The following is a 23,475-nucleotide window of genomic DNA, read 5'->3' as shown; positions in this document are numbered from 1 at the left end:
TTCATACTATAAGGAATTTAAGAATCCTATCATGAAAATCACTTACCTAGCTCTTCATTTTCAATGACTTCAAATGTGGCCCAGATATCACCTTTCACAGGAATTATATTTTTTATTGCTAATATATCATTAGTTAATTCCTCTGCTTCCATCACAGGAGAGATCTGTAAGAGAAGCAAAATTTCTTCAGAATGTACATCAGACACAGAAATAGCTATATGACAGAGCCAATAGTGGTCACCCCATCCACCAACTTACGACACTCTTTAAGTTTCTCCCTTAGTATGTTTACTTAGCTTCTCTAAGCACACAGAAGAAAATACGCAAGCAAACAAAAAACAGCATATTCAGATCTTCTCCATAAAATAGAATACATTTTAATGTGAGCACATGAACATCTTACAATATAGACATAATCTGGGAAAATCTGTTTTTTTCTCAGTGAGCAATTAGGGAAAAAGAAAATGTACCTAATCATACACAGAAGATCTTTCACTAGACAGTGAATCCAACAGCATTCTAGGAGTAAAAAATTTCACTCATCAGTTTTATATTCATGAGTTCAAAGTGGTTTGGTTGATTCAGTCTGGGCCCTGAATTATACACAATCGACTGCTGTCTACCATGCCAAAAAGCCCCAGGGTCTTAGTGGTTTGTGGTGGGCCCCACTATGCCAAGTGACAGATGGTGGGGTCCCAAAGCATGCTAGAGCCAGGACTGCAGGGCAGAGGCCAGCTCTACAAGAGTCCCAAAGCCTGAGGCCATGGCATAAGCATGCTGTCTTCTTCAGGGACTTTTGGGATTTTCGATTTGTTTCTTCGTGTTTTTGTTTTTGCCAATCTTAAATGCACACTGGACAAAAGCAAGCTGGCTTTCTTCAATTTGAATTTAGTTGTAACCGTACACAAAGAGAAGATGTTTTAAACATTAGGATACTGCGACTGCAACCTCGTTTGCACATTTTCAGTCGAAGTATGCACCTATTTTAAAAGTTCTTCCAACAGGAACGTGCTCGTTACCATTTCTCCTGTCCATGACCCATCTTGAGCATATCGCACATATGTAAGTAGCACAGAACACCTTCCATTACAGGTAACTCATACAGTCTATTTTCTGGACTTTGTGGAATTTAGTACTTTCTTTGGAATGTATTAATGATAAAATGAAGTCCACTACCTTTTAAACAGCCCAATGAAACATAATCTTGAAAGAAAAAAAAAATCTCACTATCTGGGCAAAGTGGAAAACTGTAGTAGAAACATCAGATGAATCATTTCAATAATGCTGCTCATCTGAATGGCTCTGACATTTTTTTAAGAAGCATAACCCTCTCTTAAAATAATAAATTACTGAGAAACCAAACCGCAAGAGAGGCAGGGAGTGCCTCAGGTAGACATGGGAGTGGAAAACTGAACTCCATTCCTTGTCCCAGAGGGCTCCCAAGGACAGGGAGCTCCTAGAACTGCACACGGTACACTTTGCAAATTATTACTCTAAGGAACATAGAAATCAGTATGATGAGCATCAGGTTAGGAATCTGATGACCAAGGTATGTATTCTGGCCTTAACACTTTTAACTTCCAGTTTGCATTCATGTAAACTTGAGACATTTCCTGTTTCACCTGCTTCCTGGGACTTAGGTAACAACCAACTGAAATAAATATAACTGAATAGTCTTCTAAAGTCTTAAGCATGAAACATATGTTAATGATTATTTTTACATAGTTTTTGCTATGTTTTTAGAGAGAATTTGGAGTTCTTATAGGTGAAACTATATAGTCCTTTACGTGCATTTACTTAAAATAAGAATTTTGCTCAATTATAATAACTTGTGTTAAAATGAGCTACTAAACAGTGGGTGTGTAAGTGGAGCTAAGTCATGTGCTCTGAACACCTCCTCTAGCATGAGTGATGGACTCGTGTTGATTCTCTGTATTTCTTCCTCGTGTCCCCTATGATCAACATGCCACGATCAACATAGGAAATCTGATGTGGCCAAGGAGTGGCCTGCCTCTTTGGAACAAAACTTATTACTGTAGCAGTTCACTCCATGTTCTAAGTGAGTTAACCAGTGCCACAGAGACACAATATGTAATTGTTAAAAAATATAAATTAATAATTACAATGCATCTAACAAAACTGAAGCCCAGAAATACATAACATTGTGTTTAAATATTGGACTTTAGATGGCAAAATGTCTTCTTCAAACATAGAATGTAGTCTTACTAAGTAGGAATCTGAATTATCACTGTTACCCTCCCCCTAAGGCAGACTAAGTACTGAATTATGGTAGCACGAGAGGGATACTTTTAATTCAGGAAAAAAAAAAAAAAAGAAAGAAAGAAAAAAAATGATTCATATTCTCATAAAAGAGTTATCCAATATTCAAGTAAATTGGAGACAGAAAGTCTAGGATACAAGAGTAGAAGACTATTAATAAATAATAAAATAATATAGGACTAGTAGTAATTATTAAGTGCCAATAGTAGTATTATTTGTGCCAGGCAATTCACCAAGTGTTTTACACCCAGTATCTTACTGAGTACTCACATCAATGATACTATGTAAATACTCTAATTTTTCCTCATTTTATACGTGAGATGATTGGGGCTCAGACAGAGTAAGTTAATTTGCCTGATGTTAAGAAGCTAGGAAAGGGAGGGGCAGCTATTTGAGCTCAAGTTATTTTTTTAGAACCTATAGAATATCGTAACCATAATCTAAAGTGCATTAAGATTTTCTCTTTCCAAATACTTAAGTTATGGAATTCCTGGAGAATATTGGAATAAAAAGTCAATCGTGGCAATCAATCATGGTTTGAACTGGACAGGCGAAATAAAATACAAGAGACGATGGAAAATTCAAGGTACATAAATTAATGTGTATTAATACTTGCGATTTCCAGAAGTACCCTTTACATCCATCTTTAGGACTCACCCGAATTATAATGCTGCAGTCGGGTTCTTTCTTTTCTACATACACTTCAATTAACAAATCTCCAGCCTGGGAAACCTAGGAAAGGGCAGATGTGAAGAGAGTAAATACAGGTATGTTCTGAGAACATACTTCTGACACTTAAGACAGAAAGTCCTAGTCCTTTTTCGAAATATTTCATAATAATGAAATGAGCCTGTTAATAGTACAATAATTCTCATCTTCCAGATGTGGTTGACTAAGAAAAAGGAATCTACACAAAGGATATAATCACAGGGCAATTTCTTCATCTCTTAATTAAGAATTTAGTGTCCTGAAATACTCTTATATTCTTACTAAAATAACAAACCTGTCTGTAACGGGAATATGTGGACTTTCAACAACATACGCTGTAAGAGCCATCACCATGTATGTTAATAGGAGAAACAAAATGAGGAATGAAAAGGATCCATATGTAATTGTGCTCTAATCTACAGGGTGGGTAAATACCCATAATTAAAAGAGAAAATAGGCATTGCTAGATTTTCAAAGCGATAATGCACAAAAATTGAAATTTGAGGATAAGTTAGGTTGGAGCTATATTACAACTACAAAAAGAGTAAGTATAGTTAGCAAAGAAAAAAAAATTGAAGTGAAAGAATAAGATAGATAATAAGGAGAGGTTTTTATTTTAATTACTTTCAGCCAAGCATTAAGTGTTACATTATTTGGGTCACTATTATAGACCAGGAGGCATATTAAGTGAAGAAGAGACACTCCTTAACAAAATAAAAACCGTAAGATACCACCATGTAGATCATCAGTATAATGAGGAAAAGTATAATTAACACAGAATTTAAACCAATCTATGAAAAATATCTTGAGCAGCTTTTTTCAGAAATTGCCTTAAGTTATATAACCACTTAGAAATAATATCTCACAATTTAAAAAATGGTCATAATGGAGAAACTATCATTCTGAAGTTAAATTTGCCTAAGAATAAAATCTGATGAAAAAAATAGTAAAGAAAACATCTAAAAAATGTACTTTGAAGAAGTGTTTTTAATTACTCTGGCATTACAGACTTAGAAAAGCTTATTTCCAATTTTTCTTACTCATTTTTGATGATACACAAAAATTCTAGGAAAGAAAAGATACAGTTGACATTTCTACTTTTCACTGTGTTTGCATAAACAACTCTCCAGGAAGGACACATTTTAAAAATTAAAAACGCAAACACAAAGAACTCACAGAGTGAAGCTAAAACAAGAATAGCTAAGAAATTCAAACAGGGATAAGACATGGAGCCTGTCAGAAAAACACACCAGAGCAGAGTTTTGAATGGATTAGAGAAAAACACAAGCAAAAGAACAGGTTTTTCCAAAGCATTCTACTTTTCCTGTCCAATTACTACTATTTTATAGACAATTCTTTTCTTCTACTTACGTATACTTAATTAAAAAGCAGCCAAGACTCATTTCATTATTGCAATATGAATATAAAAGATAAAAATGCAGAAGGACACTCATGTTTTATCTTATTACAACATAGGTAATGCTGCCAAAGATTATACCTTGGGCTCACACAACTCTTTATTTCATGACTGAGACTACCCCCCTTGCCACCACCCCCCCCCAAAAAAAAAAACAGTCATTCAGGAGAACTAACTGATAGTGAGCCAGATTTCTTAGTTTTACAGGCTACATTAATTACTTAGGGTCAAAATGGAGGCGATGCTTTCGTAGGTAAGTACTGTCATAGTGCTAGCACTCAGGGATCTCGGGCACTGGGATGGCAGCCCTTTCTCCTCTCCTTCTTATGGAATAGTAGCTCCTAATAAGCTCCTAATAGTAGTTCCTAGTAAGGAAGCATTTGCTTCATTCTCTGAGTAGATCTATAAACAGAAGATACTCGACCCATTTATATTATTTACATTTGTATCCAGAATCCACTACAACTCCTAAGTGATTAGAAGAAGATTAAATACCAATTTTAAGAAAGTTCAGTGAATGCTCATCAAACAAGGAAAGGTACCCTGGAAAACGGCAGTGCACCCTGAACACACAAATCCAATATAATGCAACTGAGGAAAGCAAAAGAAGATTTAGAAAATAGTCAATTTCAGACATAAATCAGCGTATGTTACAAAGATGACATTAGAAAAATTCCCACTAATATAATCATCTGAGAGCATGCAGAGCAAAAGCATAGAAGAGATAATTTATATTTTCAAAATCATAATGGAAAAAAGAATCATTACGGAGCTGAATTTTCAATTTAGTCTTGTATTTCTTTGGCTTTAAATGCTTCCTTTGAAATCCACTCGTATTTTTAATAGTGCATTTGTAACTAGAAATTGATTTTATAAAGGGCATTTGATAAGATTAATAATGATTTTTCCTTCTTTTTTTGAAAAATTTGCATTAACATACTTTAGCATTTCACATATGAACGTCGTGCTGCAGAATTAGGCAACTATTTTATCTAGGTTCTTTTTTCCCCATTACTTTTACTTTGCTTCAAATAGGAACTTGAAAATAAATACAACAAACAGCTTTACTTACAACAGAAGTTTTTAGTTTTTGTTATTTTTGAAATTATTTTTTTATTCTTTGGAGATCTAACTATTACTACTCACTTGGGTGTCTTTCCACTTGGTAATAAAGCTATTTTCTATGTCCATTTGTTTGACTTGGTCTTCTTTAACCTGTTTAAAATATAATTTGGGACATTCTAATAAAATACAAGGAGTGATGGTACTCATCCTCACATAACTCTTCAGGAATTTAAAGACCAACAATTTAAAAATAAATGAGAATGACCATCTTAATCAGCATGGGCCCACACAGCCAGGGCAGAAATAAAGCCAACATGATAGAGCCTCATAAAGTTCAGAGAATTTTATGATGACATCACTTCAAGCTGCAGACTCCATCAATGGAAGCTGTACTGCTAATTGACTTAATAAGCAAAGGGGCTAATGAGTGATTTGTTAGAGTTGATGTAGGTTACAAGATAAGACTAATTTCTCAAACTGAAATGCTTGTTAAATGCTTACAAAATTCCTATGATTTAAAGCTGGGGTTAGCAAAACTACGAAAATAATCATTTATTTTTCTGTTAATGTAACAGTACAAACATAGAAAATAAAGAGAGCATGTAAAGCCACACATTATTTTTTTTCCTAATTCTTTCATTTCTCAGCATCAGAATTACTGCAAAGAAGCTGCTGTTGATCAAAAACAGTGGACACATATAGAAAGAAAGAGATCAAAGAGCAAAGAGAATCCAACAATCTTGGTGTCCATTCCTATATAAATGAAGATACAAATGGTGTGTTTTTATTTTATTAAAGTAGAGCTTCTTTCCCTTGGCTAAGGAATCCTGCAATCACTTACTATAAGAATGTAAGAACTCTACATAGAATAACCTATTACATTAACTCATTTAATTTCAACGGACATACCCATAATCCTGGAAAACAAGAAGTCTTATAAAACACCACTTAATAGAGTGCCCCAAAAGGTTAAATGCAACCATGCTAGTGGTAATCAAGAGGTCAGTGTTCATGAAGCAATGGAGTTGGACCTTTGACCCAAATACCCTATATACCCCCCATGTTCAAACCCTGGGCTTATTTCCTCGATTTTTACTTCTTTCAACTAAGAAATTATCCTTATTCCAACAGTTTTCTGATGAAACATGAATATATTAACTTCATAAAATAGCAAATTGAAAGTCAAATAATTAGAACAGACTTAGTAAAAACCACAGAACATTATTTCGGGATTTTCTTCATTTCCAATTCAGACACAATTAAAATAAAACACTAAAATGCATTCAATCGCAGACTTTATCAGCCTGGTATTTATTACCAAATTTGTAAAATTCACAATTTCACACCTCTAAGTAGACACACTTAATGCATACACACACTGACAAGGAAAAAAAAAAGCCACAGAAACACTATAAATAGGAATATTCTGTCCAACAGACACCAGATGGCTTCAAAGCAGTCAAATTTAAATGAATGGCTACAGCTAAAAAGGCTACTTGTATCTAAAATATTAAAGATCATGTAACTATTCTTTATTTTTAGATATTCATAAAGACGTGATTATAAAAATCCTAAAATATAAATTTTTATTTGCCAACAGTAACATCGAAACTATTTTAACAAGGGCAGGATATAAAATATTTACCTCAAATATCTCAACATAATTATTAATTAAGTCCTCGATTACATTCACTTCTTCACTAGTTTGTCCTTTAGTTTGAAACAAACAGGATGAAAAGACCAAGGCCAAATTATGGGCATTCATGTGATTGATTTCTGAGCATTTCTGAACCCTGTTAGAGAAAAGCATAGCTCATTACAACACACTTCATAGAACTTTAGTCATAATACCCATTTATCATTATTTAACACATACACACACACACACATCAAAAGTCTCTGATAGAAGATGTACGGTGGTGATTTAAAGAACAATGCACAGTTTGTTCTTCTGAGTACTTACAGTCAAGAATATAAGAAAACACTACTGTTAAAGAAGATATGACTACAAGTTACAAAGCAGTCCTTGCCTGTGGACTGGATGAGATGCACTGAGACAATGGTACAACCTGAGGCTAAGGCATAAAGATGGGCTTAAACAATGGTGTAAAATGACCAGCGGGGCTGAAGCATAAATGAAACAGGGGAAAGGAGGCAGTAGGTAAGTAGGAAAAATAGCAAGGAAGGTGAATTGAGAGGCATACAGTAGACAGTTCCAAATTCAAGGTTCAAGGCTGAGCTGAATTTTCCAGGAAGTGCAAATCAGGTGAGAAAATACCTGGCAGCATGTGTTTGTACCGTTAGCCAAAATAGGATATTCTCTCTCAAAAAGCAAACAATTAAAAAATATAATTATTGGATATGACTTGGATATAACTATGAAGGTCTTTTTACAGTGAAAAGACATGAAAAGAGGAGTCAACTCTCCCTATGATTAGGCTACAAAATTTGGGCCTTACAAAGAGCATTTAAAGTACAGTTCACCATTGAACAACAGAATTTGAACTGTGTGGGTCCACTTACATGTGGATTTTTTTGATAAATACAATACAGTTATATATTTTCTTTTATGATGTTCTTAATATTTTCTTTTCTCTAGCTTAATTGTAAGAATACAGTACATAATACATATACCATACACAATAGGTATTAATTGACTGTATATGTTACTGGTAAGGATTCCAGTCAACAGTAGGCTATCAGTAGTTAAGTATTGGGGGGAGTCAAATTACATGTGGACTTTGATGTGCAGGGGAGCACTGCCCCTAAATCCTGAATTTCAAGGGTCAACTGTATTCACAAATGTTAAATGCAAAGTGATTTTAAAAAACCTACAGGCATCACCCCAATAAAAGGAAATATACATCAATAAAAATGCACAGGTAAGAACTATAAGTGATATACATGTGGGTATCTATTAATGCTGTTTGCCACTGACTATATATAATAACACCCTGCTCAACTGCCTAATTACATTTTTAAATTTTAAAATACATACTAAAAAGGAGAGACTAACTGTATCAAAGGAATAAAACAAGACGAAGCTTGTTACACCTGTCTTTAAAAGGAGATTCTTGGGGCGCCTGGGTGGCGCAGTCGGTTAAGCGTCCGACTTCAGCCAGGTCACGATCTCGCGGTCCGTGAGTTCGAGCCCCGCATCAGGCTCTGGGCTGATGGCTCGGAGCCTGGAGCCTGTTTCTGATTCTGTGTCTCCCTCTCTCTCTGCCCCTCCCCCGTTCATGCTCTGTCTCTCTCTGTCCCAAAAATAAATAAAAAACGTTGAAAAAAAAAAAATTTAAAAGGAGATTCTTAGTAGTTACAAAAGAGAGCAAAGATGACAGGAATATATATATATATATATATGTAATAATATAATATAATAATATTATATAATAATATAATATAATATAATATAATATAATATAATATAATATAATATAATATTATATAATATAATATTATGTAATATAATATAATATAATATAATAATATAATATATATATATGATGGTGTAAGAAACTCACAAAATGCCACACTGCATGGCAGAGACTGAGCAAGTGCAATCATTGCATGTGATTTATAAGATGCAAAGGGAATCGCAAGTTAATAGAGGAGGGTATGATAATTGTGGACATCCCTCTCAAAACTACATCTGTACTCTTATCACACTAAATTATAAACATCAGGAAAATTTATCTGCAGGTCTGCCTGTGTTACCAGAATCAGAGCATCTCCCAGTCAGGAACTGTTGCTTTAATCACACTGGAGTGCATAATAAATATCTGGTGAATGGAATTAAGTAAGTGTTAGTCATGGAAGAAGCGATCCGTTATCTGGGGCAGGGATGGAATTAAATACTAAATCAACCTGACCTAACCAAATGGACCTCTCAAACTTCTGAGGACTCTATTAAACATTCTCACCTTCTTGAGACTTCCTTTTGCAATAGTATCCTCCTTGCTACTCTTCACCTCTCTTCTCTTCCATTTCTGCAGCTGCCTTAATTTATGACATAAAGTCCAAGGAATACAGTATTTTCCTTTCCTTCCTTTATTTCTCTGCCCCACAAGCTATCATTCCCAAGTGTTTCTATTAAACCCACGGAGTCTCTTCTCACTCAGGCCTTCTCATTAGAAGCCCAAGAAAACAGTTTCCTGGTTAGTTTCTGTGTGTCTATTCCAATCTCTTTTCAATCAATCCCATCCATGGGTTATTGTCCTAAAACAGACTTGATCAGTCACTCTTCATTGTGTGAAAATCTGAATGTTTTCACATGACCACTTGAGCCTTTCACCACTTCCTGCCAGCCAACTACACACCAGCTCATCTCCCAACACATCTGTTTCCTAGAAATAGCCACCACTCATTTCTTGTTACTTATCTTTCCTTCACATACCCCTTTCAATGTGAAGCATTCCCTGGATGTCAACACACAACAAATGATTCAATCTTTCCTCCCATGTTAAAATTCTCTATATTAAAATCTGTTCCAGTGATGCTGTGTTTCCCCTAAAAATTATAAAATGCCCTGCATCACTCCTGTGCATTCACTCTGACATCCAGAGGTCCCTGATGCAAAGGTTGGGAACTGTGGACTTAAGACTTTTTGTCATTCATGTATTATTATCTTCAAATGTTTCTGTTCACATGGAATCTTAATAGGTGCTGTTTAGTATACAGTAGGAACTAAAATATATGCCAGATGAAGAAACGGAGGGAGAGGAGAAGGATGGGAAGGAAGTCGTGATCTCAAACTCAAATCTGAATAAAAAATCGTAAGAACAATTATGTGTAACTCAATGTTCAAAATATTAACTTAATAAACTGTAGCAGCCCGGTCATATATTAAATTTTTCTGAAGTTTATTTATTTATTTTGAGAGAGAAAGAGAGAGAGAGAGCGTACGCACATGAACATGAGTGGGACAGGGGCAAAGAGAGAGGGAGGGAGAGAATCCTAAGCAGGCTCCAAGCCGTCACCACAGAGCCTGATGCAGGGCTAGATCTTACGCACCTTGCGATCATGACCTGAGCCGAAACCAAGAGTTGGACACTTAGCCGACTGAGCCACCCAGGTGCCCCTAAAATTTCTGAAGAAGAATCTGTCCCAATGTCTCATAAGAATTTCTCAGACTGCAAATAAGATAGTTTCAGTAGAATATTCAGCTACACAAAAATTCGGTGTACTGCATCTATGCAGGAGGCGACAATGCTATACTCCCTAAGCCATATTTACACTTATTAAAGTTCTTGTAGTAGTTCTAACAGCAAAACCAACCAACCAACACACCTTTCATTTTAACTGAAAGGGTTATTTTCAAACATTCCTCCTCCTTCAGAGATCTTATTTCTCAAGCTACTACTATATTCTTCCTATCCTCCCAAATGAAGGAAACTACATACCCTGATGCAGAAAATATTTTAGACTTCTAAAATTTTCTCATATGTTCAACAGTATGATGCTAAAATATTAGAATTAGGTTAGACACAAATTGATAAGGGAGAAATAAAAGTTTATGAAGAGTTCATCATGAGAAAATACTGTGCTCACAGACAGATTCCTGCTAGAGAATTCTGGTCTTTGTACTTTCTTCTCTTCTCTAGCTTTCCTCTTAAATGAGTTTTAAAGTTTGTGCTTATATACTGGATTCACTTGGGGATGCTGTACATGATTATTTCTAATTCATTTAAGAAATTTTCCAGTATGCTATTTATCTGAAATGGGTCTTAATTACAGAAAGAAACATTCAAGTGATAGTTTGCTGGGGATTTTATTTTAAAACCATTTTCTTCCCCCCTTCCACTCATCACCCACCTCCTTTCTGGCAACCCCTAGTTCTTCTCTGTATTTAAGAATCTGCTTTTTTGTCTTTTTTCCTTCTTTATTCATGTTTTTCTTAAATTTCATATATAAGTGAAATCATATGGTATTTGTCTTTCTCAGTCTGATTTATTACACTTGGTATAATATCCTCTAGGTCTATCCATGTTGTTAAAAATGACAAAAACCTCATTCTTTTTTATGGCTGAGTAATAGTCCTGTGTGTGTGTGTGTGTGTGTGTGTGTGTGTGTGTGTATACACACTACTACTTCTTTATCCATCCATCTGTTGATGGACACTTAATGTTGCTTCTATAACCGGGCTATTGTAAATAATGCTGCAATAAGCACAGGGGTGCATATATCTTTTAGAATTATTACTTTTATTTTCCTTGGGTAAATACCTAGTAGTGGAAATTATATGGTAGTTCTATTTTTAATGTTCTGAGGAACATCCATACTCCTTCCACAGTGGCTACACTAGTTTATATTCCCATGAATAGAGCAGGAGGGTTCCCTTTTCTCCACATCCTTGCCAACACTTGTTATTTTCTGTCTTTTGGACACTAGCCATTCTGGCTGGCAGAAGGTGATATCTCATTATAGTTTTGACTTATATTTTCCTGATGATGAGTGATATTGAGCATCTTTTTATGTGTCTGTTGGCCATATGTGTGTCTTTGGAGAAATGTCTATTCAGGTTCTCCACCCATTTTTTTTTTTTTTTTTTTTAAATTTTTTTTTTTCAACGTTTTTTATTTATTTTTGGGACAGAGAGAGACATAGCATGAACGGGGGAGGGGCAGAGAGAGAGGGAGACACAGAACCGGAAACAGGCTCCAGGCTCCGAGCCATCAGCCCAGAGCCTGACGCGGGGCTCGAACTCACGGACCGCGAGATCGTGACCTGGCTGAAGTCGGACGCTTAACCGACTGCGCCACCCAGGCGCCCCCTCCACCCATTTTTAATCAGATTATTTGTTTCTCTATTGTTGACGTCTATAAATTCTTTATATACCTTGAATATAAACCCCTTATCAGATATATCATTTGCAAATATCTTCCACCATTCAGCAAACTGCCTTGTTTTACTGATGGTTTCCTCTGCTCTGCAAAATCATTTTATTTTAGTGCAGCCCCAATAGTTTATTTTTGCTTTTGTTTCCTCTGCCTGAGGAGACAGATCCAGAAAGAGATTTCTAAGGCCAATGTCAAAGAAATTACTGTCTATGTCTTCTTCTGGGATTTTTACTGTTTCAGGTCTCACATTTAGGTATTTAATCCATTCTTCAGTTTTTTGGTTTTCTTCGTTTTTGTTTTTGTATCTGGTGCTGGAAAGTGGTCTAGTTCCACTCTTTCACATGTGGCTCTCAAGTTTTTCCAGTCCCACTTAAAGAGACGGCTTTCTTTTCCTCATTGTATTCTTTCCTCCTTTATTGTAGATTAAGTAACCATGTAAGTGTGAGTTTATTTCTGAACTCTATATTCTCTCCCATTGATTGATCTCTGTGTCTATTTTTGTGCCAGGACCACAAGGTTTCTATCACTACAGATTTGTGGTATATCTTAAGATCTGGGATTGGGGTACCTCCAAGCTTTGTTGCTCTTTCTCAAGACTGCTTTGGCTATTTGGGATCTTTGGTAGGTCCATACACATTTTAGGATTATTTGTTCTAATTCTTTAAAAACTTATGTTGGTATCTTGATATGGATTGTATTAAAACTGTAGACTGCTAACAATTTAATTCTTCCAATCTTTGTGCACGGTATACCTTTCCATTTATTTGTGTCATCTTTAGTTTCTTTCATCAGCGTTTTATAGTTTCTTTGAGTACAAGTCTTCCACTTCACTGGTTAAGTTTATTCCTAAGTATTTTGTTATTTTTAATGCAATTGTAAAGGAGACTGTTTTCTTAATTTATTTCTGCTACTTCATTATTAATCTATAAAAATGCAACAGATTTCTGTATGTTAATTTTGGATCCTGCTATCTTACTGAATTCATGTCATTGGTTCTAGCAGTTTTTCAGTGGATTGAAGCCATTTTTAAGGTATGATGGATAATTCACAGTCACATATAGAAAGTTAGCCATAGTACTTTAAATTTAAGAAATAATGACTTATAGAGTGCCAAGTCTGAAATGTCTGGAAAAGCTCATGAAACCACCCACCTGTAAAGATGTTCAATTACAGCTGCCAACGTTGCTCGGTTGACCCCTGGAAGAGAACGTATAAATGCCCCATACTTTTTAATTCTTTCCTTGTCATCTTGAGTATCTAGAGGTTAAAAACAAACAATTTTAGGCCAAAACTAATAGTCTGTAACACAAATTTGCCTTTTAACAGTATTTTAAACCAATATTCATTACTGTAGCTCACTAAGTGATCTAATCAAGTTTTAATAGAATAAATATTCAGGCTTCTATAACTCTGGAAAGGCATTTACACAGACATTCCATGGTAGGAAGATAGAGCTCTTATGCTTTCTAATTAAAAATGAAGCACTCTCAAAACCCAAGGTTGCACTTTATCCTCTACTTTATGAACTACTGAACTTCATCTAATAGGAATATATTCAATTGATAACTCAAATTCGAGTACAAATTGAGAGATAAACTGAAAGTCTTTTAACTTTGGCTATGGGAAGATTTCAGTCTGTTATTTGCAAATGACATTTCTGATTTTTTTCCCTTGTGAAATCATAAAAATCTTACCAAAACTAATGAACCATCTTGGAGCTATGAACTGTGTTACCCTGCAGATCCATATATAGGGGCCTTTGACCAGCCCTAACATCTCCAAGTCATTGGAAAGGTAAGGGGGCAATGGAGGAAGTCATGTGCAGGCCCTGATAACTATGACACAGACTTAGAGAAGGATGGTCCCTCTGTCACTGTCATTGACAGAACTTGGTTAGTTATACACAGGAGGATGAGAGGCAATTATGTTCCACTCTCCTAACCCCAGAAGTCAAATACTTAGAGAAACTAGATCCAGGAACCCCCAAAGTTCTAGACTCTAGAAGACGTGCAGCAGTGGTTTGCTCTAACCTGCTAGCTTACAGGGGAAATAAAAGGCCATTCTTCAAATAAATAACTTGTGGTGACTTTGTAACTCAAGGGGATTGCACGTATATATTCCCTCACAATTCCCAACTACCTGTGGAAACAAGACTTTTTCATTTTCTGTTCAGCCCAACCTATTCTATTCACAGAAAGCCAGCAGCACATTAATGATTTTTCAAGAGTACACGGTCACTTGCAAAGGGCATTAGGATCCCTGGGGAGGTAAGAAACTCTGTGGCACATTTTTGAAGTACACTCCTAATCAAAACTGTAACCATAGCTCCTTTGTACTGCTGTAGCCTACATATAAGACCTGTAGAGGTAAACAGGATCATATTGACTTAACTCTGCTAATAGATGACTAAAAGCGAGAGGGGAAAACACCAAAATTATATTCAAAGACTACACTGGAAGTGAATGAAGAATTATCTATCATCTCTAGTACAATCCAAACACCCTCTTGTCATCCAGTTTCTAACTATAATGGTATTAATTTAATAAGATGTTATTAATATTACTACCTTTATAACAAGAAGTCATGCTAGTACAGCATATCTTCACAAATCTTATAAGGATAAAACAGATGATATTTTCAAAATAAAGCTTAAGCAATTTGAAAGTAAAACTTAAGATAGATTTCAGGTCATATAGAAAATACAATGAACTAGTCAGCTAGCAGCAGACTTCAGACAACTTAATGTGTTCTTAGAAGAACAGATCGTCGATCATATAAATAGGTGGTATGACACTGTAAGGCATTCTTTGCCTCAGTGCACAGGACCCAAGAGAGCTCTTCTATGAGGTCATCCAGAGAGTTCCGGTTTATCCTTGTCAGATCCAACATAGAGCACCTCTGACAAGTTAGGGTGAGCTATGTTAGATCTGAAAGCAAACGACTTTAAGGCTGTTTGACCTAGCATCTAAAACCTTCTCCAAGTAAATTCTCAAAGAATTCTCATCCAAGTAAAAGGTGAACACATTGCTCTTTGACACTTGCTACTATTTACCAACTACCTACTCCTGGTAGACTGACAATAGTAAAGACATCTTTGTCTTAGAACTTGACAACTGAGCAAAAGTATACTTGCCTCAAATTTTTGATAACCGATTTTACAATAAAGACAAATTGTTAGTCCTTATAAACTAGAGATGCTATAAATAACTTCATAGTTATAAAATTATAATAAATCATGAAATAAAAATGAGAGTGGCAAAGTAATTGGGCTTAAAGTGATACATTATCTAATTCCATATTTTATATCTCAGATAATTATGCAATCAATTCTCTTTGTGATTAGAGTTGAACCTATTGATTTGAGAAATACCAGGAGGCAAATAAAAGTCTTCTGAATTGGTAGTTAAATTAGGAAAAGCTTTACTTTAGCAACAGTACAACTCCCTTCTTGCTGACACTAATGAGGGTCATTCTTGGGAGAATTTTTCAAACTGTGGATGTTTTATGACATCACTTCAACATTAATCCCTTAATATATCATATTTATGTGTGAGATTAAACAAATACTTTCACTGAAAAAGTCTATTTCTCAACAGAGGCATATCATATAGTCAAATTCAAAGGTCACTTTCCCAAAAAATCTTGAAACGCATTAAATGTACAGTAGAAATATATTAGTAAATTATGGTCAAAAATTCAATGATAATTTTTAATTTTTTTTAATTGAAAAAAATGATCAAAAATAATTTTGTAAGTATTGTAGATATGCATGAAATGTTTGTGGTTTAATATAAAGGATTATATATAAATTATAGGTATGGGGGACAAAGACTACAAAATAAGATGTAAAAATGAAAATACTTCTATTAGAAAGATGGGATGAAAGGTAATGTTTACATTTAAAAGCCTTCATTGTTGTAATGTTTTTGTAAAAGGAGTTATTTTGAATTAATAGATGTAAATGTAGGTTTTACTGAATCAATTTGACCCAACAAGTGATTTAATAAACTACTTTTCTAGAGTCATTTCGTAAATAGGTTCTTACAGTATAGCAAAGGCTTTTCTTCTTTTTTTCTAGTTTATTGAGGGGGAAATGAAGAAAGAGTTTAAAAACTATCGTTATGTACCCTACAGAGATAGAATGAATGATAAAGGGAAGCCAAAGAGCCATATAGGGAAATCATATAAAACCAATCTTATATTAAACCGTTCATTTTAATCTTAATGAGAAATTAATAGCATACACGGACTTAACCCTAACACTTTCAAAGTTAAAGCAAAGCAAACACTAAGAAATCTGCAAACTAAGAATTACTTTAACATACTACTTAGCAATTATTACTATAAATTTCTTTTGAGGTAGATATAAACAACTATGGATATCTACACAATATCTGTTCTAAGCCCTTAGGTACACTGTTCCTTTCAATTAAAATTTGCAGATTAGCAAAGATTTCAAAAATATAATTATCAGTTTAGAAGGCAAGCATTTATTATGTTCCATATTATATGTATTACCTAAAGCAGAGATCCAATATGGATAGAGCTCCTTAGTAAGAAGTGCATCATCAATGTCGGAGAGAAAATTTTTCAACACGCCTGTCACATCTTCAAGCTGATGTTTTCCAGCCCTCAATTTAAAGCTCCTTGCATCCTTTTTGAAACTCTCCAGGAGTTCGCTTATATGCAAAGGATCACCATTCTTTTGATAGATATATTTGCATCCTAAACCTTTGGTTTAAAAAAAAAAAAAAAGTTACATATATGAAGTCTAAAATCAAAATCTACTTTTATGGCTTAGAAATATAGACTTTTGTGTTGGGACATTGAGCCAGACAAAGTCATTATCCAAGAGTTGATATAAACATGCATGAGGGGAAAAAGGTCCCCCACCCCCTAATTTAAGTACTTAAAATGATGAACAAACTTCTCAGCTTTTAGCAAGCTTTTAACAAGCCTCTGTCCAGCCCTTCCCCCTTCATGGTATCTTCAAATGTTCTTTTACCACAGGTGTCCAATCTTTACTTTATCTCCCAGAATTCAAGCCTGTCCCCAGTTTCACTGATAAAAGTGAGGCGCTCTAGTATAAATTTTCTTAGCCCTTTGCACTCATATTTGTATATTAATTTCTGTCTGTTCCCACTTTCACCTTCTTCTGGATGAGGAATTGAATCATCTCCTTTTCAAAGTTACTGATTCACCAGGTGTCCCATATAAAATAAGAGGATGAGGAGCAGAGAGGAGTGAGGATAATGATGATGATACAAACAAAATTTTAAAGTGCTCCCTTGCCCCTCCCAGGTCTCTGGATCTCTCTTCCTTCCAAACCCCAGCTGACTTTCCTATATTTATTCTTCCTATCATCTCATGCCCCTGTTTATCCTTCAACCATAATCTTGCTTCTGTGCATCTGTTGGGACCACCTTCATCAAGAATATCAACGACATCCTATTTTTAGGTGCTTTTCTGTTTTTATCTAATGAGAATCCCCTGCAGTGTATGACACTCCAAATGAATCCCTGCTAAAATTCTTTTAATGTCACGAAGGAGAGCGTTCATGACATTATAATCTCCTAACTTTCCCCCCATTCCTCTATGACTACTGGTCCAGTCCTCTATTTATTCTACCATCTAGTATTTACTAAGGATTCCATAAATCCAGCCTCAATTCTCTTCTCTTTTCTACTCCCCTACAAAAATCTGTGGGTGAACCCACCCAACTACCACATACACATTTTCACCCAGGTTTTCATTTCTAGGATTTCAAACACACACACATACACTTTATATACAGATACTTTATAAATATACCTGCAACACACACCATTTTCATGAATAAATCAAAATAATCTGAGGAATTAAGTCTCCTGCCCCATTCACTACTTCACCTGTTAATCTCACTATGGTCTTTATCTTGTCTCTGGTATCTCAATACATGGCACTTCCTTCTCCTCAGTCCTTTATAAGTCAGAATTTTTCTTTTTCGCTTACAATATTAAAAAGCCACATATATTTTTCATCATAGCCTTGCTCTCAAACTGTCCCCTTCTTTCTATCCCATGTCCTGTTATTTTTTTGCACTCAGTTCCTCACTACATTGTCACAACTTCCTGCCCCTATTCTTGTGTAGCCCTCCAGTCCATCTCAACACTGATAATAGCTTGATCTGAGATACAGGTCTGTTGGTGTCACCAACATGCTTAAAAATCTGGATACTGCCCTCTCACTGCCTAGAGGACAAGTTTGAGGATTTATTATAATATTTAAGACTCTACATGAATAGGCTTAACCCTCCTGCCTCTCATCTACTGTTCTTCTCATGCTAAGCTCTGGCGCTTCCCTCAATAGAAAACTTCTCTCATGACTCCATACATGAGCATACACTGATCCTCCTCATAGAATCCCGATTCCCTTCTTGTCCTAACTAGCTCCTATTTTCTGTTAAGACTTATGGTAAGCACATCTCACCCATGAAGCTCTCCTTGTACCAACTCCTGAAGCTCTCTACCACAGAATTTTGTATACTTGAGATACAACTGCCTAGTTGTTTAAGCGTCTTTGATTCACAAATCTGTAAAAAGCTAGAGGGTAAGGTTCATGTCTTACTCTCTGTGTACAGTAACTCTACCATGACTAGAACTTAGGAAGCATTCAATAAATGATCATTTAATGTAAGAATAAGCAACATCTACAAAAACAAAAACCTGTGACTAAGTTTTTGACCTTAAGTTATATCCCTCGTTGAATGAATTTCTAAAAGCTAGTACTCAAATATATTAACTGCACGCATAATTTTGTTTACATAAATTAAAATAATTCCCAAGAACTACTAAAACTCATTAAAAAAATTAAACTCTAAAAATTTGACTGTGAACCGGTTCTGTTCAAAATCTTGCACCATGAACACAAAAAAAACCGGCCTTCAGATTTTAATACAAAGGTCAGGAAGTTCAAAATAATCGTGACTTGTAAAGTTTTCGAGTCAACCGTCTTCATTCTATTAATCACTGGGCATTTTGCAAGTGTGTGTCATATCTTCCCTACTATACATGCTGGTAACATCAGGGTGTCCCCCACATTCTGCTCATTAAAAACAAAACAAAACACAGTCTTTCATCGGCTTTATTACTTTCATATGCAAGTTAATGTACCTTGTGCCAGAGTTACAAAGTAGTTTTAATGTATAAAATTTAGCTGAAAACAATCTAATGCTTAATGATTTTAAATTCAAAGAAACACCACAAAGAAACTTCTGATTTCCCAAGAGAAACCTTAAATTGGATACACTGGAGCTAGAATTATTTTAATCATTTCACAGCTTAAGAAAGACCTTATGCCATTATGAAACTAACATGATGTGAAAATTCCCAATGAGGTTTTGCTCTTGCTAAAACATAGTACGTGTGCAATTCATTTATACCAATGAAATTCAAGTGTGCTAATACTGAATGACTAACGAATGAAGATGATAACCTCTTCCTCCCCCATTTTCAAATAAACAGATGACTACCACTGATGAGGAAAATCCGGACACAGTATCACAGGAAGGGATTTCATAGAGTAACAGCCACATAATGTGACTGCATACATATTTACAGTAGGTATGTAATTCAAAGATATGTAATTCAAACACAGTGAATCTGATTAATGATACTTGAATTATATATGAAATAAGCAAAATACTTAAAATGGCACTCTCTCCAGAAGATAGATTAATATACACATATTATAAATTTAATTTCTAAAAATTATTTTCTTCATAGCCTTTGTTATTTCTAACATTTTACTCATAGCAGTTTGTTGTCAGTTCTCATTACTGAAACCTATGATTCATGGCTTTGTCTTTAACTTTTTACTCCCACTGCTGTACTTCCAGTACCAAGATCAATGGCTGGCACACAACAGACAATAAATAAGTAACAAACTAATAACACAATGTTTTACTGCAGCTCTGTCACTGATTACACCTTCTTTTCAAATTAAAAACACCCAAGGACACTTCTAATATTAAGAGAACAAAAAAAAAAAAAAGTTAATTACCTTCCCAAATACAAGATCAATCATTTTACTCTTTTCCAAACTTGTAATCTAAATCAATGGCACTTACCTACAGATTAAAAGGTAGAAAACATTTTTATATTTAAAATATAGTTCACAATCTTCTACCTTTTAGAGTATTGATGAAATATGTAACAAAGAAGGAACCTGAGGAATTCATATTTGAAAATAAACATGAAGAATCAAGGAATACTTTACTATCATAGCATATTATTTTAAAATGAAGTTAGCCCATGTGTATGTCAACCAATTGTTTTTTACTTGCAAACTATTCATAAAACTCTGTTAAGATCAAGTCAAAACTATTAGAATAACCATGATTCTTAATATAAACATGTGACTAATAGCACGTTGAATGAAATAAATACATATACATACTTTGAATGCCTGTCAACAGCAACAAAAAATTCTTTCACATATTTTCCCACAGTTTACCACTTCCAAAAACATGTTTAGGCGACCCACTGCATTCCCTTAGACTTTACAGTAACCCTTGTAACCTCTGAAAAATAAAGTCTTCAGTCTATTTTTAATATACATTTTATAATATAGATTCTTCCAATATGGCATTTAAATTTTTTACGCATGTAAAAGAAGAAAATGGTAAAAGTACATTGTGTAATTTAAATTTTACTGGGAGAAGGAATGGCATTTGGCTGAATGGTGATGATGTTTTTATTTTTCACTGATGTGCTTTCAAATATAAAGAGCTCTAATGCAGTCCAGTGGCGGAACCACTTAAAAAACTCTAAGAATGATACCATGAGTTCTGGGGGTTGAATAAAAACTTTGCAATACTTACCATACTGTGTAACAAATGCTATACAGCTGTTCACAATAATGGGAACGTCATTTTTGCTGAGCTGCTGATCTTGTAATGCATTACCATCTGTACCTGCTGCTTTTTCAATTGCAGTATGCCAGACTGTGAAATCCAACTTGGTATGCCCATGGATGTATAATGTTCTGTAAAGTTTAAAAGCATTTCAAATTATAATTTTTTTCTAAAATTTTGACTTCTAGACAGAGTATCTTTAAATCCATATAAATGTGATATTGCCTCATCCATCAGAAGAAAACTCTCCATCTACCATTAGCTTCCATTTGATCTCTTTTATCTGTACAGTGACATCTCTCCATGAAGTGCAGGAAAGTTCTCTCAATTCATGGTCTCACCTCCCTTCATTTTCTGACCCGCTTTATTTTGTTTCTGAATAAGTGGATTGAAACTACTCTGGCAAGCATCATGGGTGACTAGATTTTATGGCTACCTTTTTTTAAGATTTTAGGACTGTCAATGATTTCACTTCTTAAAAAAGAAAAAAAAAAAACATTTTGTTTTTTATAATATAATTCTTTCCAGATTTTCCTATCTTTCTGGTTACTCAATTTCTACACAAGCTCATTTCCTCTTTTGAACCTCAGTGCACTCACAAGAACTCTAAGGACTCTGCAGAGACTCATCATTCAGGCCAATGGTTTCACCGCTCGCTTAGAGACAGTAACTCCCAAATCCCTATCAACAGATTATAACTTTATCTCACAGATCATATCTCCATGTGACTGAAAAGAGCATGAAGTAGTCAAGAGAGTAGAAAATGTAATCACTACCCAACCTCAAATTTTCACTCTGCACTTACTTCCTTTGTGACCTTGGGCAAGTTATCAACCTTCTCTGGGCCTTAGTTTCATTAGTGACAAAATGAGGATAATAATAGTACCTACCTCAAGACTCAGCGAATGTAATATTAATAACTAAGTAAACAATAATACTAATTAATATTAATTTTTGGACACCCTCATCTTACTATATCACAATTATCGTGAACCTTTTTCTTTCCTCATATCAGACTAGTACTATAATCCTCCACTTATTATCCCACTAGAAATATGGGATTAATTAATTTTAGATTGGTTCTGCCTCCACCCAAACCACATTACTGCCACATGAATTCTGTTGATTTCCATTCCTGGATATATTTACTCTGCCTTCTCTTCATTCTGACATTGTCTGATTTCAAGTTTTTACAATGCTTCTTAAGGTCACTAAAATGCTTCCTAATAAGTTTCCTTTCCTACTTCTCCGTGTCTCTAATACTCACTCCTCAGGGCTTCCAGGACAATCTAATATGCAAAACTAATCTCCCTCAAGACTGGGAGGTGTAACTGATCCACCTAATACACAGACACAGGAAGTTAGGCAAAATAAGGAGACAAAGGAATATGTTCCTAACAAAAGAACAAAGCAAAATCTCAGAAAAAGAACTAAATGAAAGAGAGATAAGCAGTCCACCAGATAAACAGTTCAAAGTAGTGGTCACATCGCTAAACCAGCTTTTTGCACGCCATATTAAAAGGGGCTCTTTGAGTGGAAAGCAAAGACCAAAAGTGACAAAGACAGGAAAGGATCTGGGAAAATCTCCAGAAACCACAACAAAACAGGTAATACAATGGAAATAAATACATATCCATCAATAATCACCCTCAGTGTAAATGGACTAAACCCTCCAATCCAAAGACATAGGGTATCAGAACAGATTAAAAAAAAAAAAAATACCCCATCATTATACTGCCTACAAGAGACTCACTTTGGACTTAAAGACACCAGCATATGGAAACTAAGGGGATGGAAAAACATTTATCACACAAACAGATGTCAAAAGAAAGCTGGAGTAGCAATATTTACTTACACTGGACAAACTAGACTTTAAAACAAAGACTGTAACAAGAGATAAAGAGGGGCACTACATCATAATAAAGGGGACAATCCAACAAGAAGATCTAACAATTGTAAATATTTGTGCCCCCAATGTGGAAGTACCCAAATATACAAAACAATAACTTACATAAAGGAAGTGACAGTAATATAACAATAATAGGGACTTTAATACCTCACTTAACAACAACTGACAGATAATCTAAACAGAAAATAAACAAGGAAACAATGGCTTTGAATGACACTGGACCTTGAGGACTCAAAGTGATGCTCATAAAGATGTTCACTAAAAATCAAAGGAAGACTGAATGAACACAGTTGGAACTTCAATGAAGAGATGGAAAATATAAAAAAAAAAAGATCAGAGCTGAATAATAAGTGAAATAAAAAGT

At 34.9% G+C, this 23,475-nt stretch overlaps 1 protein-coding gene across 3 annotated transcripts in view; it reads right to left on the bottom strand.

Moving 5' to 3' along the window:
• The window catches only part of ARAP2 (ArfGAP with RhoGAP domain, ankyrin repeat and PH domain 2), a 199,470-nt gene that overhangs the window by 51,553 nt on the left and 124,442 nt on the right, over window positions 1-23,475 (bottom strand). For all 3 annotated transcript variants that reach the window (XM_058722887.1, XM_058722888.1, XM_058722886.1), the window contains exons 20-26: window positions 21,170-21,333; window positions 16,828-17,040; window positions 13,461-13,566; window positions 7,116-7,263; window positions 5,552-5,620; window positions 2,938-3,012; window positions 47-164 (exon numbers count right to left, since the gene is read on the bottom strand). In XM_058722887.1, the coding sequence (XP_058578870.1) occupies window positions 47-164; window positions 2,938-3,012; window positions 5,552-5,620; window positions 7,116-7,263; window positions 13,461-13,566; window positions 16,828-17,040; window positions 21,170-21,333 (893 nt within the window). The remainder of the gene's footprint in view (window positions 1-46; window positions 165-2,937; window positions 3,013-5,551; window positions 5,621-7,115; window positions 7,264-13,460; window positions 13,567-16,827; window positions 17,041-21,169; window positions 21,334-23,475) is intronic.

Source organism: Neofelis nebulosa, chromosome 3 (genome assembly GCF_028018385.1).
Source record: "Neofelis nebulosa isolate mNeoNeb1 chromosome 3, mNeoNeb1.pri, whole genome shotgun sequence".
NCBI lineage: Eukaryota > Metazoa > Chordata > Mammalia > Carnivora > Felidae > Neofelis > Neofelis nebulosa.
Note: the sequence above shows the minus strand (reverse complement) of the source record. Positions and strands in the feature narration are given on the sequence as shown.